This window comes from Corythoichthys intestinalis, chromosome 9 (assembly GCF_030265065.1).
Source record: "Corythoichthys intestinalis isolate RoL2023-P3 chromosome 9, ASM3026506v1, whole genome shotgun sequence".
In the NCBI taxonomy this organism is placed as follows: Eukaryota; Metazoa; Chordata; class Actinopteri; order Syngnathiformes; family Syngnathidae; genus Corythoichthys; species Corythoichthys intestinalis.
This window is the reverse complement of record NC_080403.1, coordinates 7795099-7807595: the sequence shown is the minus strand read 5'-3', so window position 1 is coordinate 7807595 and position 12497 is coordinate 7795099. Positions and strand designations below refer to the sequence as shown.

Genomic DNA, 12497 nt, shown 5'->3' with positions numbered 1-12497 from the left:
ATGCTGCAAAATAATTTTTGTATCGTGTTTAATCAATTACCTAATCTTAAGGGAGTTAGCTCAGAAAAACAAGTTTATATTTCGAGTGAATACAAATCGCTCTAACATGTAACACATTGTAGAAAATGAAGCAGCAATGTTTGGATAGTCATGGACTTCCTGTGTGGCAGGGCTCCAGACTAACATTATTTACTAGGAGCAAAGTGGCCCCTAACTTAAATTTTTAGGGGTGCAAGCAGAAGATTCAGGGGCGCACGCTGAAAATCTATAAGCAAAGTTTTCCTCTAATTTTCAAAGATTAACCGATAAAGATTTTATAATAAACGCATAAAACTACATACTTTGAACCTATATTTTATTCTCTATCAGTTTTGACATCAACCAGTCAACCGCTTAGAAGTAATGTTAACAATGGAAATTTCTTCTATTTCTGTCACCTTCACCTGGCACTACAACCAATCAGCAACAGATTTATTGATCAACAAATCACCTGCAAGGACACTGACCAATCCGGAAATTGACATCCACATGTCACAATTTGTCAACATGGAGGAGTGCATCATTTTTGCAGTGTGCAACCAGCACATACTTCATGATTTCTGGGACATAAGTAAAAAAAGCAGCAGAATAGGAAGTTGTTGCCGCTCAAAAATGACTAGAAATTTTAAAATGCCCTCCAAGTTCATTGTAAATCAGAGACGAGCGATGTCACACAGGCAGAGGGCAGTGCGTGTCACTGCCGCTTGCCGTTGCAGTCGCATTGCGCCCCATGCGTTGGTTTTTCAGCTCAACGGCGATGACTTTCGCATTTCTCCGTCGCCTCCCGTGTGTTGAGCCCCTGAGTTGAACTTATTCCACCAGTCGGCCTTGTTTAAAACAATGGTGGCGGGTTTGTTGGAAAGAAAGTAGTCCCTTAGGCTAGGTTCATAGCGCAGGTCTTAATGCTCAATTCCGATTTTTTGTCATATCTAATTTTTTGCCGTCTCCGTTCAGAACGCCTTTGTCCATTGAGCCCGTTCAAGTCGTACGCATGCGCACTAACTCGCAGTACACACGCTGAGCAAGCTGTCCAGCATGCGAAGAAACATCAAAACAAATTAATAGACATGCGGGCTCTACGTCATTCTAGGGTGATCAAATTTAGGCATGTGCCGGTATGATTTTCTGGCGGTATGACAACCTTAAGCCAAAATATCACGGTTTCACAGTATCACAGTACTGCAATTACATTTCTAGAATATGTTGTGTTTAAAAAAACTTTTTTCCATTGAACAGGATTTTTTTTTTCAAAACATATGAGCAAATTGAAACATAAATGTAAACTTATAAAAAAATAAAAGATAAAAAAATATTGTAAATGAAATTACAATAAATGCAGTCCTTTAGATGAACCTAAACCCACAGCCACAGCTCAACATTATTACAATCAGAACAAAAATAATTCAGTTATTTTCCATAAAAAGCACATGTGTATGACTCGCATCATGTTAAGCTTATACGCACACTCTCTTTCTCAACACAGACAGTTGCCAAAGAGAAAAAAAAAAAAAAAACATGTTTTACCACCACAAGACACACTAAACAAGCTGGAGTTCACTTTCGTAGCTGGTGGGAAACGTTCACCCTCCCCAAACATGTTTCACATGTCGGTTGGCCCTCCTCCTCAATGCCGCGGCCGTCTAACTTTTCTGTAGCCGAGGTATTCCCATAGTTGCTATTTTGTTTTCTTCGATGGGGGAAGAAGTTTTCACCTCCTCCAGCTATCGTGAAGCACAGCTGACTCACTAACACTTAGCAACAATCGGTGGGGGAGGGTTGAGCCTTGCAGCTGCAAACAAGGGATTTCTCCACGCATTTTTGGGACATAAAAAAATAGCTAATACCTTAGGGATGGTATGTTGGAAAATTTTAGCGATTTTGAAACCCTGACGTTTTCAACCCACGGTATACCTTGAAACCGGTAATCGGCACATGTCTAGTGATTATATTTTGATTTCCAAAAAGAGGACACAAATAAAAGACATAAATAATCTCCGATTTGTCTTATATCCAAAGTTTATAGAACGGGTTGCCCTGACTTTGGCCATGTAAGTAATATTGCCCATTTGGCACACAGAAAGAAAACCTAGCATTCTCAGTCTTATCCTTTTTTATTTTTTTCTCATGACTGTGGTCAAGCCCGCCTCCTGCCAAAATTAGAGTTTAAGCTAGGCGCTAACACTAATGTACACTGCCCTCTCTGCCATAGCTCCCTGCCTCTCTCGCTCTTTGCTGACGCAATTGCTGCATGAATTCCGATTTGGGAGACTTTAGACCGCAGCCGCATTCTGGAAAAATGTGGCCCAGATCGGATTTTAACCACATACGAAAGGGGCCCAGATCGGATTTGACATGGTCCACTTCTATGCGACTTGTCGGAAAAACAGATTTGTGCCATAAGACCTGCGGTCTGAACCTAGCCTTATTGTCCCTTTCGCCATTGTTCCAAAGTGCTGTCAAGTTTTCCCGCTACTCCAATTATAACCCACTCCACACATCGCCCACTTCCACCTTCTTTTTCCTCTGTTGTATTTTGCCTTGGCAAACCAGTTTTTTACATTACCGTCAACTAGTGCAGGGGTTCTTAACTTTTCTGACCCTGAGGCCCATTTTTTTCAGTACAGAGTGGCCCAGGGCTCATTAAATATAATTTTAATATATATTATTAATTATTAGTAATTATATTATGTATTATTTAATATATATACACTGTACAGGTTTATAATTATCTCACTCTTGGTTTGATTTGTATTCAATTCAATTCAATAAACCAAATCCACTTACAGTTTACCAAGCAAAAACCTTGTCAAATAAAATGACATCATAAAATATGATCATCACAAAGACTTTTATTGAACATGTCAATGTTAACGTCAAGGTTAAACATGTCATTAATTAATGGCACAAATCAATCAATTCAGGCTTATTAATGAAAAAAGACCAATAATTAGATGTTACTTAAAAATAATAAAAAAGGAAGGACTCAGAATAAAAATAAATAATATATATAAATATAAATCAATTAATAAAAAGATGGTGATTAAATAAATACATTCAAAATAATGTAAATATTATACATTTATATAATATAAATAAAATAAAACTGTAAATAAAATTGAAATAAAGTGCAAATGAAACTATTTGTGCATGGTAGAACCAGAAGAATATAACAATAATAACAACAATTATACAACTTCCTTTTTATCTTCACCTCTTAACGGTGACTCAGTGTCGTTTGAGAGTGGGATGGTCAGCAGCTTCTTTGTAGCGGCCTCTCCGATCATCTCACGGCACATATCAACAGCAGCAGGCAGAACCAACTCCTCCGCTATGGTGAATGGTTTCTTACTTTGTGCCACACGTCTGGCTACGAGGTAGCTAGCTTTCAGTGCACTTTTAGACTTGCCAGTCAGTGACACGATCGATCTTTTCTGCATCTGCAGCCCATCTTCTTTTCTCTTGAAAAATTCCACCGGCTTTCCCACAAGCGTCGGATGCTTGGTCTCTAGGTGCCGCTGTAGTTTTGACGGCTTAAGTGCTTCGTTAGACAGCGTTAACCCACACTCCACACACTGGGCTCTCGGCACTGCCTCGCTACCTCCGTTTAAAAAGCCGTACTTAGTGAAGTCGGGATTGTACTTGCGCAAAAATTTACTTTTTGGCGGGGGGTCGTCTTCACTTTTTCGTTTTAAATATTTCTCCATCTTGTTTGTTTACAGCTAGCTGAGTGACTTCTCCTTATTTATGGAGCTGGTTAAAGTAACAACTGACTGATGCATTAGCACCACTACATGGTCGGGAGTTGTTATTGCGTCCCGTGGCCCTCGCGGCCCACACGTACAAAACAGTTTTTTTTTTGCGGCCCACTAGGTGGCGCTCGGGGCCCAAGTTTGGCCCGCGGCCCTATGGTTAAGAATCACTGAACTAGTGGATTTAACTGTGAAGGAGTTTGACAGCAACTACAACAACAAAAATGCAATGTCGCGCATGTGTGAGTAGATAAAAATAATACTCGTACTGGCTCCAATTTCAATAGTCGAAAATGTGACCATTTGGTTGCAATCTGGAGCCCTGCTCTGTGGTCAAATGGGAGAGAAGACAGCATTGTGCAAATATGAGGACATTGAATTCTACAGTATATACTGTATTTACTTACATTAAAAAACACAGAAAAAAATTACAAACATCAGACACAAAGATTCTTTTCCACCACCTATCTAGATTCTAGTCCTGAAAGACTTAAACACACATCATCAAACATGATCTAAACTAAATGAATAATTTTTTTGTAAATATTAGCAACAACTAGGAGTGGCAACCTCTTAGTACCTCACGATACGATACGATAGAAAGCTTACAAAACAACAAATAAACCGAAAAACAAGCTTCAGCTGTGAATTGGAATGAGTTTGTCACTAGTAGACTAGACATTCAATCCATTTAAACTGGGAGGGTGGCAGCGAATGAACATTCGTTCATTTGCTGCCATCCCTCCCACTTCAAACGTATTGAACGTCTATGGCCATCAGTGGCAGCCAATGCCAGGCAACGAGGTTATTTTGGGGCATTTCAGATCATTACTGTGTTGATTTTCAGTCACTTCCTGTTGATTTTGGAGCATTTTAAGAGTCACTTCCTGTTGATTTTGGGTTACAGAACAGGAAATGACCCAGGAATCTCCCAAATGAATAGGCAGTGAGTCACACTCAAAAGGAAGTGACCTGTAAATGCCCTAAAATGAACAGAAAGTGACCTGTAAATGGCCTGAAAATCGGAGAGAGTGACTGTGATTGCTCTGGTTTCGAATGAATGAATGTTTATTCGTTCCTCCCAGTCTAAAAGGATTGGGCGTCGACCACCATCAATGGCGGCCATAGAGTTACCCAAGACAATATCATTGTGGAGAATTTTGGTAGCAACTTGTTGGTTCCTTTTTTTTTTAAACATTGAAACCTTTTTAAAACAATATCTCGATTCTTGGCAGGAACATATCAATAACTTTTTTGGATACAAAGTATCGTGATATATCACAATTTCGATATTTTGTCACACCCCTAGCAAAAACCAAGAAAAATAATCGAAGAGGACACACAAGAAGAGGCAATGTTGGCAGTTTGGGTTGAACTTTTGTAACAAAAAAAACACGCACTAAAAGTGAGGGGGAAAAGGAAGTAAAAGATTTCAGACTTTGGAAAGTGGGCTTTACAGTCCACAAAGCAAATGAGAGATGATTTCTCAAATCTATCCTTATCTATCCTTTGTTCTCATATACGCAGTTTGTTTTTCTTTGGTGATTCTTATTGCTAACGTAGTCAGGTCGTTCTTGATTACATTCAGGGGCAGTTTACATGGTGACTCTCTGAGAAGACGAAAAATTTCGAATTTGCATTTATATGGTTCCGTTGTAGGTGCAATATCCTATTCCCCTCACTAGCCACTCGCGGGGGCCTGCGCTTGTCATTTATGTTCCTTATTCTCGCTATATGTTTATACAACTTTAACATTTGTTAATAATACGCTCTGCGTGGAGTATCATCCATCGCTTTTCCTTTTTAAATGGGCACTTTTAAGCGAACGCAAGAAGTAACAACGGGAACATTTTTCAACAGGCATTTCACGGGACAGCATTTCCTCGGCCAATTATATAGCTTATATAGCGAGAGCGAGTGGATAGTGAGGGGAAGAGGATAGTGAACCTACATCGTCTCCATTCGAACAATGTCGCAAATCCGCATGAAAACAATGTAGTATTCATGCCAGGCCCGAGGGGGCAGTGCAGATTTACAAGACGACAGCGAATGATGCACTTTGACCTCCTCAGCCCGGAAGACATCATGCCCGTCCTCTCCAAGCAAAGGCATTTTCTTTTGTTCAATAAGGCACAAAAATGGAAACATTCAACATATTTAAATATAAAAATATTATTAAAACAGTATATTAAAGCAGACGTTCTGCCATTAGCTGTTTTTAATGTTTAATAGCACCGCTGCGCATGCCAAATGTGACTTGTACTTGTGCTGACGTTATTGGCACGGGTCCCGCGCGGCAGGAGCTTTAAAATATCCATGCGGAGCCAGCCCCCCTCAAGCCCCCGCAATCGAATTCTTCCACTTTGGAGGCAGGATTCAAAATTGTTCGTTTTCGCCTTCCATCTTCGCCGACTCCATATGCACGCGAGGCAATTCCGCTACTCAGGGGCAGTTTACATGGCGACTCTCCGAGAAGACGAAAAATTTCATGTTTGCATTTATATGGTTCCATTTCCATTCAAACAATATCGCAATTCCGCATGAAAACGATGTAGTATTCATGCCAGGCACTAGGCGGCAGTGCAGATTTACAAGGCGACAGCGAATGATGCACTTTGACCTCCTCAGCCCGGAAGACAACATGCCCGCCCTCTCCAAGTAATGGCATTTTCTTTTGTTCAAAAAGGCAGAACAATGGAAACATTCAACATATTTAAGTTAAAAACATTATGAAAACAGTAAATTAAAGCCGATGTTCCGCCATTTGCTGTTTTTAATGTTTAATAGCACCGCTGCGCACGCCCATGTGACGTGCGCTAGTGCTTACGTCATCGAAGCGAAGGCGGTTTCCGTGCATATGAATGCGCTGCGACCCACGTAATCGAATTCTTCCACTTGGGAGGCAGGATTAAGAATTTTTCGTCTTTGCCTTTCGTCTTCGCCGACACCATAGGCACACGAGGCAATTCCGCTACTCAGTCATTGCGTCTTCATGTCGCAAAGTCGCCATGTAAGCTGCCCCTCAGTCATTGCGTCTTCGTGTCGCAGAGTCACCATGTAAACTGCCCCTCATTTTCATGTCACAATTCACATAGGGATATCTTGGAAAATGACAACTTTCCCCACACACTAAAACACTTTTGATCTTAAACAGTTTAATATTAAAGATTGTTGGTCCAACCCATTTCTGACACTGTTTAAACTCACTCTTCACACTTCTCAGACCACAGTAAGATCCAATACGACATAAGAAAGTTATATTTCTGTCAGTCTTGTTCAGAGATAAAATCTGGGGGGAAAAAAAGATCCAATCACGTTTGTACCAGGCCAAAGATCCGCATCTGAGATAACATGCAATGCATTCCTAGCAACTTGGACTGTTGCTCTATTTCCTGCCTATAAACACTTCTTCTGCAATTGTTTTATCAAATACAAATGACCCCCTCAGAGCAATCATTCACAGAAACGCATTACATTCCAAGAGCAAGTTAGTTATTTTCTCGCATGCTGTTTTTGGACCTTGGAAGCTGTAAATACAATTTAACAGAGTGCTTCTCGCCTCCTGGGCCCATCTAGTGAGGTGCCCTTTACCAAAGCACATAACCTCTATTTCTCGCTGGACAGCTTTGTTTGCACGGGGGCCTCAGGTGTCCGCTGCAAATTTGTATGGCTGAACATAAAGCAGGGCTTTAAAAAAAGAAAGAAAAAGGTGCTTATCAGAACTGCTCTGTGCTGTAATTTTTTTTCAAGAAATCCAGCAGGCATTCACACCTTTAAAAAAGGTTTATGCGCTTAAGAAATAATTAGTAAACTAATCAAGTCACATTTATTTACAGTATATAGCCCTGAATTATGGAGGCGCAGGAGTGCTAAAATGAAAAAATAAATCTAAAGAGAAATAAATGAAGAAATGAAGAAATAAATGAAAATATAAAAGTATTATGTCACTGACTTTTACCTTTTGTCATTGAAAATCACAAACGTAAAAAACAATGACAATTTTTTGTAATTGACTTTTACTTTTTGTCATTGAAAAACACAAAAAAAAACAATGGCAAATGTTTTCTTTGCCTTTTCTATTTCACTTTTCATTGTCTTTGCCTTCTCTTTTGTAATTGCCCCTTGGCTTTGCTTTTACCAAACGGAATGTTCTGTCAATCAAATGGCGTAGGGAGGGGCTTTCCGAACAGGAAAGGGTTAGTTATCGACAGCAATAAATTTGATTGTCCTGGGGACGGGGTAGTTGGCTGAGGCGACCCATCCAGCCTGTCAGCTGCTTCTCTAAGCAGACAATGAAAAACGTAATAGAAAAGGCAAAGACAAAGTTGTCATTGTTTTTTCCGTTTGTCATTTTCAATGCCAAAATAGACTTTTATATTTCATACTAAATAACCAAAAGATCCCCAAAGACTTCACACACAAAGAGTCAGGTCTATCCCTAGCTGATTATCAATTTCATGAGGAACCTCAAAATGTGGGATTAGTGAGGTAATGCCTCATAATTAGTAAATACCGTTAGTTGAATTAATTTAAACTAACAGAATTAATTTGAACAGAAAATTAAGGTTACTGGTTAAATTCACACACAACACAAATTAAAAACAGTAGGTGCTTTGTTTACACCCCCCACTGTTTCACCCTGACTCATGTTAATGTTTTTTTCAGTCTTTGAACTCAACATCAGTTATTGCCCTTTGCAGGCTTTGCAGAAGAACATTTCAACCTCCACTGTCCACACCTTCAAGCGCAGAGAATATGCCTTAAATGTCATACTTGATGAACTGTCATGAAGTGGAAGCTCATTTCAATGCGATCAAAAAATGACATCTGTGTGTATCTGTTTTGCTTCTTTGTCCATGCAACTATGAAGTAAGCAGACACCTTTCAAGCAAATAGCCTCCTGCAATACCGAAGTCCTGTTAATTCTGGACAAAAACCTGGACTGCATTTGTCGTCACTACAAATGTTTATACAAAAACAGCACTACATGCCATTTCTCCTACCGTCTAAATTAGGGACCAATCCAGGGTGACATTCATAGCACTTTTCTAATTAAAACAACTCAAAATGTCATGATATCTGTTAATATGGAGAAAATTCGTTACGAATTAAAATCTCAATATTTGCTTAAAGATAATAATAAAACTGATTATTTTTGTGAAATTTGTCAGCCCTCATTCTGACTGATGATTAATTATTAGTTATTATTTATTTATTATTATTGTTATATTTTTTTATAAAGTATATTAAACTTCATAGAGACTGAGAGAAACTTCAGACAGACAAATCCCCTCCTTTATATTTTTTATTTAACTTACCGAATTTTTCGGACTACAAGTCGCACCTGAGTATAAGTCGCACCAGCCATAAACTGCCCAACGAAGAGGAAAAAAAACATATGTCGCACCGGAGTATAAGTCACATTTTCGGGGGAAATTTACTTGATAAAATCCAACACATAGAACAGATATGTCATCTTGAAAGGCAATTTAATATAAAAATACAATAGAGAACAACATGCTGAATAAATGTACAGTGTACAGTGCATGAACAAGGAAATGCGAATATACTGTCCTCACCAGGACGCTGCAGCTCGGTCCTGGCTATACAGCGAGGTAAACTCCCAATTGACGATGCTGGACGTCTGTAGAATTTGCTGAATCAATTTTGTCCTCGATACCAAACAGGTTCGGATCAACGTAAATAAATGATAATTAGGTGCTATTACAGGATTGACATAAACGGTTAGCATGCGTTCGCTACCATTAGCACATCGTTCAAACAACCACACAACTGGCTCCAAGTGTCCGATCGCGGGTGGAAAACACACAACAATAACAGAAAAGCTGATACACACAGGCTTTGCCTCTGTATATATTTTAAAAGCATAAACAATGAACGTTGGTTCGCAGCAGAGTTTCTCTCTCGCTAACTCGCCCACTCACTCAGAACTATGTAGCTGTCCGTCTTCTTCTGGTGTGTGAGCACTTTTCTTCACGTAAACAAGTGGGAGTGCGCCCTTACTGGGGCGTGAAAGCGCCACAAACTAAAAGCATGCATTTCAATATAAAAAAAGTCAATAATACAATTGAACCCACATTGCCAAAGGCAGAACGCGAACGTAGCCATAGCTGTTAAGTTATTCAGATAAAAATAGCATAAAGAACATGCTAACATGTTTACCAAACCATCAGTGTCACTCCAAAACACCAAAATAACATGTGAAATGATATCATAATGTGTTAATAATTTCACACATAGGTCGCTCCTGAGTGTAAGTCGCACCCCCAGCCAAAATATGAAAATAAAAACGCGACTTATAGTCCGAAAAATACGGTAATTTTGTTTTCTGGGGGGGAAAAAAATGTTTATTTGCTAAAATGCCTCAGCAGGGTAAGATCACGTTTATTATGTTAAGCAATGCGTATCCTTACCAGCAGTTTTATTTAAGCTACAACACATTTCTAACTATTAGTTTTTGCTAAATATTGTTATTGATTAGCCTGATAGGAGTAATACCATTCATAGACTCCACCATCAGTTGACAAGACAGCTCTAACAGACATTGCGCCAGGGCTTCAAGAAGGGGGCCGGACGCAGGCAGAAGTTGAGTTGGCTTTCACTGTGATAAACTCTGTGATAAACTGATAAACTTCCACGATTTAAGCATTTATTTACAAGAATTTTCAACTTGAAAAGCTCTTTGTTTCGTGACGGCCGCCATGTTGAATTACCGTAATTTTTGCTTGAAATATTAAATTAAAATGAACGATAACTGCCTGTTTTTTGCTTTGAACCAAAAATCTAGGCTGTTTTAAGTTCATATCTGTAGAAAGTTCACGATTTAAGCATTTATTTATACGAATTTTTAACTCAAAAAGCTTTTTGTTTTGTGACGGTCGCCATGTTGGATTTTGTATCACTACAAAATAGCGGAATCCAACCTAAATAAGTTGTGATTGTATATATAAAAATGCAAATTTTGCTTTTGTTGGGTAATATTAAGGTGATTCTGTATGCTTTTCCTAAGTATTAAGTTTCTGATGTGAAAATTGAGTGATTTATTAGTTGAAAACTTGCACTAAAGTACAAAAAAAAAAAAAAAAAAAAGTGTTTCTATTTTGGGCAAAAACATATATGATATGTTAAATATTGTTATTGATCCTGAAAATATAGGTGATCTCTGCATTTGGTGATTTGTATTTGAGAATTTTATAGTCATTTTAAGTTTTGTTATACTTGTACAGAAAAATAATTACCGTTATTACCCAAATATAGCACGTACCCCTGTATAACGCCCACCCGAAATGTACCTGTAAAATCTAGGGAAAATTATTGTACTCGTGTATAAGGACACCCTAATTTTAGCACCAATAAATATGAGTCTCGTGTCTCCAACTTTTAAAAAGTAAGCGGTTGTAGCAAGTTTTAACAGAATTCAACAGAATTTAATGTCGCTGCTTATGAAGACTCATATATGGCAAAGGGAGGTGCCCGTTTTTGTTTTGGGTCGCTAGCGGCTTTGGTTTTGATAATATTTGAATTTTAAGTTTTTGAAAATAGGCCCCCTACAGATCGTACCCAAGAGCCGTGTCCTGTCAACTGATAGTGAGGTCTATGTACCATTAAAGTATAGCCTGTGCAGTTAGTATAGGTTGCATTGGCAATACTGTGGCTGAACGGATAAATCAAGAGGTACCGTACATTATATGGGAAATGGTTTCAAAAGTTGACCAACCTCAGAAGAGATTTCGGTCAACATTTGTGGTTGCATTGTTCAAGTTCCACTTGCATAAACAGACTGTAGCTGCAGTACCCCTAATATATGCAAGAAAACCAAAATACACACACGTACCTGCACGCACACCCGCACCTCCCCCCACACAGACATAACAGTACGTGCTTCCATATGAGTGGTCACATTGGGCTGCAATGTTATTTCTACTTGTGGAAAAATATGGAGGAAGCAGGTTTTGATTTCCCAAAAGCACTTTGTTTGGCATTAAAAGCATGTATGCTAACAATAATCAGAAGCAGGAGGGAGGCCAAAATATACAGCTGTTTTCACATCTGGGCCAACTGTTGCTGCGAGAGTCTGATGAAAACATTCACCAGGAATGCAGATAAATATTTAACAGTTATATCTAAGTGCAGTGTCTTTGACTTCCTGTTAAAATCGGGGGGAGTTCTGGAGAAGATGGAATTTATGGAAAAAAATACCAATCATAAAAAACACACGTACACCAATCATACAATTTTCCTTACAGGGAACAATAAAGTTGTAAGACAAACAACTGCGATTTTGAAATGAGAGATTTACCTGAGTAGGACCAGTAAGAGTCTCCAGCTGCTCGCCTCTCTCTTATTAGACCTGCGCTCCCATGATCCCTTGCTCTGGCTTGGTGAGGCTGGCCATCTGATGCAACTGTGAGGAGAAGAGAACATTTAGGGAAGCTGCCAAAATGAGACTGCCAAATGTTAATGTTATGTTTAGCCAGTGGGTTGTAAATACGACACATTCATGTAATTTCCACAGTTGGAATTTTGTATTACTGCTCAAGTAGTTTATCAGATGGAAGTTGCTGCAACTCGCAGCATGTCGGTAACCCCAGAGGGAGATGATGATCAAAATACACTTCTGCAGCATCCACCACCCCGATGTCTTATCCTGACAAGCAATAACTAAAAATCATGTGCCAAGGAAAACTT

At 39.0% G+C, this 12497-nt stretch overlaps 1 protein-coding gene across 1 annotated transcript in view; it reads right to left on the bottom strand.

Annotated features, from left to right (window-relative positions):
* Positions 1-12497, bottom strand: part of ca16b (carbonic anhydrase XVI b) — a 312279-nt gene that overhangs the window by 208471 nt on the left and 91311 nt on the right. Inside the window, exon 2 of the mRNA XM_057845617.1 lies at positions 12109-12213. Within this exon, the coding sequence (XP_057701600.1) occupies positions 12109-12213 (105 nt within the window). The remainder of the gene's footprint in view (positions 1-12108; positions 12214-12497) is intronic.